Source organism: Anomaloglossus baeobatrachus, chromosome 3 (assembly GCF_048569485.1).
Source record: "Anomaloglossus baeobatrachus isolate aAnoBae1 chromosome 3, aAnoBae1.hap1, whole genome shotgun sequence".
NCBI lineage: Eukaryota > Metazoa > Chordata > Amphibia > Anura > Aromobatidae > Anomaloglossus > Anomaloglossus baeobatrachus.
The window spans coordinates 269,520,392-269,528,429 of record NC_134355.1 but is presented as its reverse complement, the minus strand read 5'-3'; the positions used below and the strand labels follow the sequence as shown (position 1 = coordinate 269,528,429).

General features: G+C 34.3%; 1 protein-coding gene across 1 annotated transcript; it reads right to left on the bottom strand.

Moving 5' to 3' along the window:
- Positions 1-5,985: 5,985 nt before the first annotated feature.
- Positions 5,986-7,628, bottom strand: LOC142295174 (oligodendrocyte transcription factor 3-like). The gene has a single exon (XM_075338248.1). It carries the CDS (start codon positions 7,516-7,518, stop codon positions 6,712-6,714), a length of 807 nt encoding a protein of 268 aa, XP_075194363.1. The 5' UTR covers positions 7,519-7,628; the 3' UTR covers positions 5,986-6,711.
- Positions 7,629-8,038: the final 410 nt, after the last annotated feature.

Here is an 8,038-nt window from a genome sequence, read left to right as displayed (position 1 = left end):
AATGACTACCTCAGTAGTTCTAGTGTTAAATGAATTTAATTTTGAATTACAAAAAGTTATTTATTTCTTGTTTCAATCATTTTTGTATATGTAGTTCATTTATTTTTTTCTAAATGTTTGCCACAGTGCCCCAAGTGGATTCAGCATGTAATTACAATTCAAATCCATTCATAAAAAAGAAAATGCTGAGCTCTCTAAGGCCTTGTGCGCACACTGCGTTTTTACCCGCGGTTTTGCTGCAGAAATTTCTTGAGAAATGTTTGTAACCTTTCTACAGACATTTCCCAGCAAAACCTATGGGGAAAAATTTCTTGAGAAAATTTCTTGAGAAAATGTGCATGTCACTTCTTTTCTGCAGGTACCTGCGGTATACCCCCGGTATTTCACTCCTTTCACTGTCGTGTAATCGCGAAATACCGCAGGTATACCGCAGGTAGCACATGATGTGCGGTATACCCCCAGTATAGCAGCGGTTTACCTTCGGTAATGTTCATTAGTGCCTGCGTTTTGCAGGGAAGTGATGTCATTAGGACAGGAAGAGGAAGCTGAGCAGAGAGTAAACACACACAGATCACACTCACACACAGATATAGAGAATACACATAGAAATCAAACGGACATATAAAAATAAAAAAAAACGCGTGCTCTGCTGTATTTTTACCTTCCAGCCGAGCTAAAACACACAGCAGCGGCCCGGTATTCTCAGGCTGGGGAGGGCGAGGGTCAGGGTTAATGTCCCCCCTCCCGCAACCCAGAATCTCAGCCCGCAGCTGCCCCGGGACTGTGGCATCCATTATGCGACAGTCCTGGAGTGTCCCCAGCTCTTCTAGATTGCCGTAACGCGGTGGCAATCCAGGTAATAAGGAGTTAAATGGCAGCGTATCGCTGCCATTTAAGTCCAGGCTTAATCATGGCAGCGTCTATGAGACAGCTTTCATGATTAACCTGTAAGTAAAGTGAAAAAACACACACCACGAAAAATCCTTTATTTTAAATAAAATAACAAAAAAAACCCTCTTTCACCCCTTTATTACACCCCCCCCCCAAACACACAGCTCCGGCGTAATCCATGGAAGTCCTACGATGCTTGCATCCAGCCGCGTCTGACACACTGTACTGAATGCAGCCTCGTAACGAGCCTGCAGAGGTAACCACAGGTCATTTCTCACGGTCGGTAATGTGAACACACTACCAACCGTGAGAACTGCAGTGATCTGTCCTCTATCTATTGATCATCTATCCATTTATCTATCTATCTATGCATTATCTATCTATCTATCTATCTATCCATCATCTATCTATCTATACCTATCTATCCTTCTATCTATTTATCTATCCATCTATTTATCTCAGAAGGAAATTAATTTTTTTTTTTTTTTCAATGTGCTTTATTGCATTGAATGCATTAAAACACATGTACCAACCTGCGGAAAAAACGCACCGAATCCACACGAAACCACAACAAAACGCAGCAAAACGCATGCGGATTTCGGTGCGGTTTTACCGTGGTTTTTACCACGGGTGCGGGATTCTTTCAGAAGGTCCATTTTTTTCTTAAGAAAATGGCTCTCTTTCTAGTGCGCACATTGCCTTAATACCACGTTTAAGTCTATCTGCTCATGTTAGCAAACTTATACTATAAATTTCATAAAAAGACAAAAAGTATATATATATATATATATATATATACATATATATAAATATCTATCTATCTATCTACATACATACATACATACATACATACATACATACATACATACATATATATATGTATATATATATATCTACATACATACATATATATATATATTATATATATATATATATATACATATACATAAATCTATTTGTATATACAGTATATATATGTACAGTATATATACATATAGATATATATGTGGGTGGGTGTATGTATGTGTATGTGTGTATATATATATATATATATATATATATATATATATATATATATATAAAATATATATATATAAAATATATATATATATGAGGAAGGTGGCTAGTACCGCCAAAATGAGTAGTCCATGTTAATGCGTTTCTTGCACATATTATATGCCATGAGCTCTGTATTATTTTAATTGTCCCCAATAAAGTATAAAAAAAGTTACTGCCACCTGGACTTCTGAAGTTTTTGCTGGATCCATCTCATTGTTATATATATATATATATATATATATATATATATATATATATATATATATATATATATATATATACACATATATACACATACAGTATTGTGCAAAAGGTGTGGAAAAACTGCTACTCAGTAAGAATGACTTACAAAAATAAGGAGTTTCAAAACCTTATGGCTTCTTCCTCAGGACAAATCATGGGAAAGATGCCATAAGGCTTTGAAATGCATAGACAAAAAAAAAAATCATTCCTTCTACATGGATCCTCCTTTCTACGGCAGCACAGTCTATTAACCCCTTTTTTGATCTGTATCTCCACGTGGGTTCTGCTGCAGCTGTATTTACACCATACAGTGGTTGTGACTCTCACCTCCACACAAGGTGAATCTACCCTTACAGCACCATTGCTGACTGTTTTAGGATAAGACCCTATTTGTGCTTACTGTCTCTTCCAACACTTTTAATCAAAATAAGCTGTTTCTTATAAGAATATAATATAATAAGTTTATTTCTATTAATTAACCAAATGCACAGCAAATGAACAAAGGAGAAATGTAAAATAAACCAATATTTGGAATGATCGCCCTTGGCCTTGAAAACAATATCATTTCTTGTAGATAAACTTGCACAAGGTTATGTAGTCACACAAATACTTTTAGTATATAAAAGAATATTCAGCAGCATCAGAAACGGCAACAAAGAAAGGTAGAAGTTAAAGGACATTAAACCTAGACAAAGTGAAGAAGACGCACTCTGGCTCTTCCAGTAAAAAGATTTAGTTACTCACAAAACGCAGCATTTCAGCTCTGTAATACAGACGTTATATAGGAAGTTTTATAATTGTCAGAGCTGTAACTAATGAGTAATGACTTATGAGACCAGTAAATAATCACTTACAAAAAACGTTCAGTTTAATTCTAAAATAATGAAATATACAAACTGACATGTAAAATTGTTACAAGGCAGTCTTTCATCATTGCGGTGTGTCTGGGCAATGTAAATGCTACAGCAACTGTAATGAACCCATCTGACAACATTGAAAAATGTGACATTAATATGCAAGGAGAAATACAATGTTTGTCCTGACATAAATAACTTGTAATGGTCCAGTTTATATGATCATTCATGTCTTCATCTACTGACATTAAAGTGCCAATTATGCTTGATCATGGAAAGTTCTTACTTAGTAAGACTTTATTAAATTGGAGCAAAACCCTTTTCATGGAAAACAAACAAATATTTCCCATTGAAACAATATATATAACATTTTCATTAGAAAAAGTTACATATTCTATGTTTTTAGTGACCGAGAAAAGCACGATTTCTTAGGGCTATCAATGCTTTATTTTATAACTCAATAAATCAATAAATACACTGTTAATATGAGAAAAAAAATAGTTAATGACTTAGGTAGATGCTTGCAACAAATTAAATGACTAATAATACAATACTTAATTGATTAAATAAATCTTAAAATGTGCATTTTCTACTTTCACTATATTTATTAGTCAGGTAAATTGCTATACGTCTAATATGACATCTGAGAAATCTATTTAACGTGTATGAAGAATAAAAATAAAACACTCCTCAATTACCATATATAAAATACATGTATTTATTTTTTCGTACACTGTTTATTTAAAATAATTATATTGGGTTATATTAAAATATTTTCTTTGTTTGAAAGTTCAATTAATTTTAAGTATGTTAACCGAATGAATTTCCTAAAAAATGAATAAAGCTATGAATTAAACGAAAGTGATGCAATATTATTGGTTAATTATATGGAGGTAAATTCTAAAATTAATTTTTAAAAAGAACGAAATATATAAATATTTATTTATATGTTTTCCAAGTTGAAGACTTTTGTAATGACCTAATTTTATCTTTAACTCTTCTACTTCTAAAAACGCTGGTAAAAATTGAATAAAGTACGTTTGAACCTGAAAATCTAAAATTTATCACTACCTCAACTTATTATCCATAACTTTGGAAAACTAGCCTTAATTTTTTACTTTATTCCTTGAGTAACAATTGTGTATTTCAATTTAATGAAAAAGAAAGATCAATAAAAATTGTAAATATATAAGTAAATACAGAACAATAAGTAAGAATATGCATGAAATGATCATTCATTACTGATCATAAAGTACATGATGACTATAAAATACGTATCTTTTAATACATGTATATACAATGTATCTGACAATTTATAAGATTATATATTCTTGCTACTTTTTGCAGATAATATATATATATATATATATATATATATATTATATATATACAGTAGTTTATTTGTATTAAACTATAGACACAATTTTTGGATACTAATAAGTTTCAATTTCTATGATTTCTGATATATTTTTAGCAATGCTGATAATTCCATGTGAATTATAAGACTTTTACGTGAACTTCATTAAACTATTTCCAAGAGTCCAGGTTTAATTTTGGTGATTTTCACACTATCAATGTGTTGGTTCTAATTTTAACAGAAAGAAGCCAGCCCTCTGCATCCTATAAAATAGAGAACATCTCTGCTCATTTGCACAAGTGTAGAGAAGTCCTGTAAATGGTGGGAAAGAGCTGAGATTACATTGTGCCTTCTGGCAGTTTAGGTGAAATCACCCTGTGTTCAACTGCTGGTCATTAAGCTCCTAAAGAGAAATTGAAATTCAGACTGTTCCCCATAAATTTGTGAGAGATCATAAAATGCTGAGGTGGATAAACCTTTATTATGTGTAATGATGAGAAGCTCAATTTAGTGATATCCCAAGAAGAGATTTCTCTACGCTGGAACTTGACATCTTAGTGGTCCGGTGACATAAATCTATATATTTGTCACAATCTCAACAAACAACCACAGCTACAACCCTTGTGGTATACTATACCCTTTATGTGCTATAGTATACAAAAAGTATAAGACACAGAAATGTGTGACTGATTGTGATCAAGTTCCAACTTTTCCTGACTTTATCAAGTCTTTAGATTTATCAAATTTCCCCACACAAGTATCGTCTTTGCTAATCCTATGTTATTAGATATATTATTTTAACTGTGCATTTAGACTGTTATCAAACTTCCCCATACAAGTATCGTCTTCTCTAATTCTATGTTATTAGATACATTATTTCTATTGTTCAAATTTAGATAAGTGTTGTAAATATGAATTATTTTACATGAATTGGATTTTTTGGAGAATATTCAAGCTATTTTGTTTTTTATACAATTTTTTGGTATTTTTTAGTTACAGAGGTCAGAAAAAGACCTAGGTCCATCTAGTTCAACCTTTTCCACCAATTATATACATTTTGTCATTAAATCATTTATAACCGACAATGTTGTGTGTACTGAGGAAGTCATCCAGCCCTTTTTTAAAGCCTGCTATAGTGTGTTTGATTACTACCTTTTGCGGTAGGGCATTCAACGGTATTTGAAATTATGGTTAATTTTGAGTTGGCTAATAAATTATGGTAAAATGCATGTATCCTAATTGTAAAACAGAGCCCCACAAAATTGCAGGGGAATGAGCTAATTGGTGCACTCTAATCTTTTACTGTGAACATAATCATCATCCAGCAATTAATTACCACTCTAGGGGAAAGATATTGAGTTAATTACTACATTTTCTTGTATCATCTACAAGATTATGAAAAGAAAAAAAAACACTTTACCTAACAGATTTCGAGAAAATGTGTTATTTTTACCATTTTATTACATACGGAAGAAGAAACAAAAACAAGTTACATTCAAATATTTTCTTTTATTTGAAACAGAGCAAGTTGATAATAAATAGATTTATAGCTATCAAGAATATAAAAAATAAAGATGCGCTCTCTTTGAGGCCTAACAAAATAGTTTAAAGCAAAAGCTCAAACTAAAGAGAAGAAAAGAATAATGTACACATGTAACAGATTGAAATACAACGGTTCTAAACTGTGATCTTTTCATAAACCTGCCACAATGTAATATATAGACCAAGTCTCTGTACATACGAAAAGTTGGAGAAGTCCATAGTGATGGCTTTAAACTGGACACCAGAAGAGAATTGCTTCTAGGAATGGGACTAGAGTATGTACAGTCATATTGACACCAGAAATATCAGATTTCAAAGAATTCACTAATATAATCCTTGTTACAAGGAAAATTGTACGGTTGCCAGGCAAATGTTTCCACAAGACTCACTCCTAGCATGCATGGTTCTTTTCAGTTCTCGGTAGAAATGGCATAGACAAGTATTGGACAGTCTTTACAGATGCGCTTGCTATAGAAAGTTGTGTTAACTATCCATTTCCCTACATACATTCACTTAATGATAAGAAACCTACAAGGAACATCAAATATTGTTGAGATGACTTCTTAAAATATTTATTACAAATCAAAAGAGATGATGCGAAAAAAGTAAAAGAATGGCACAGAAAAATAAAAGAGGCATGCATGCAAACAGGACAAGTGTCTGGGTTTCCTGCATCACCACAAATACATATTTATATATCCAATAATAGCAATAGATGAAAAGTCTCAACTCTGAAGTCACTTATGTTATATACAGGGACTCATATTATTTCAGCAAGTCTTTATTTTCTGCAGCGATCCTGTTCAGGCTGCCTGACAGAGTGGACAGATGAGGTGGTGGAGGCATCTGACAGATAGTACAAGGGCATGGGAGGCCTGCCCAGTGTTGAAAACTGCTGCCAAGTGGGAGCGGAGGGGTTGGTGTAGTTTTAAGTAGTGAATGTCCAGGTCTAATACTGCTAATTCCTGGTAGGGATCCAGAAAGAGTGGACGCATTATTAGAAGACAGTGCACTGCCCAGGATGGGATGCATCTGATGGACCGCATTAGGTGGGTGAACCGGATGAGCGGCAGAATGTCCCACAGTCCCACAGTGAAATGCAGAGTGATGGCCCCCATAGATCTCACCCACTAGCCGCTTCATTTCCTCCAGCGAACTTGTGAGCATCAAGATGTAGTTTCTTGCAAGCAGAAGAGTAGCAATTTTGGAAAGTTTTCTCACTGATGGCCCATGAGCGTAGGGCATGACTTCCCTTAGGCCATCCATTGCAAGGTTCAGATCATGCATTCTTTTGCGCTCCCTGCCATTGATTTTCAGCCTTAGCTTCTGCAAGTCTTGCTCTGACAGCTGCTTCTGAATCTTATATTTGCTGCTTTCTCCTTCAGCTTTAGAACTGTGCCTTGAGAGGATTTCATCTGACATTTTCTGTATGATGTCATTTTGGGTAGAGGAAACAGAATTCATTGTGCTGTCCTGAATGTGATGATGATGATGATGGTGACCTCTGAGATACATGTCATCTATGTCAGGAGATGAGGCTCTGCTGGACATTGAGCTGGAATCAGAATTCATATTATAGATTAAAACAGTCAGTCAGGTCTTGATAAAACTTCTTCGTCTTCTCTGAGCTGAAGATAGAGAGGGTAAGAGACACTTTCTCCCTTAGCTTTTGCAAGCTCTCTTTCCTCCAGGTAGCCAATGCGAGCTGTGAATGCACGGCACCAAAACTGAAATCTGAAGCATTTATAAAGCTACTTCACAGGAGACAAAAGAAGCCCTCCTATCTGTAATAGTCTTCCTAGGATGACGTTCCATTATTCAGGGCGGTGCATTTGACTGTCCCATTAAGCAAGAGGCCTTTCGTATTCATTGAGATGCCACCCTGGGATCTTTTAGTTGGGAAAACACAAAACCCCGTGAGTGACAGACTACAAGACACTGACCACTGCAGGAGCTGCCCTTCACTGCTTCCTACTGAAAACAGCTTATTAAACAGATACAATGTATATCCATCAACACTTAGATAATTTCTACATGGCATTCATACTTATTATAGAAAAATACAACCAACAGTATTTTTCAAAAGATGTAA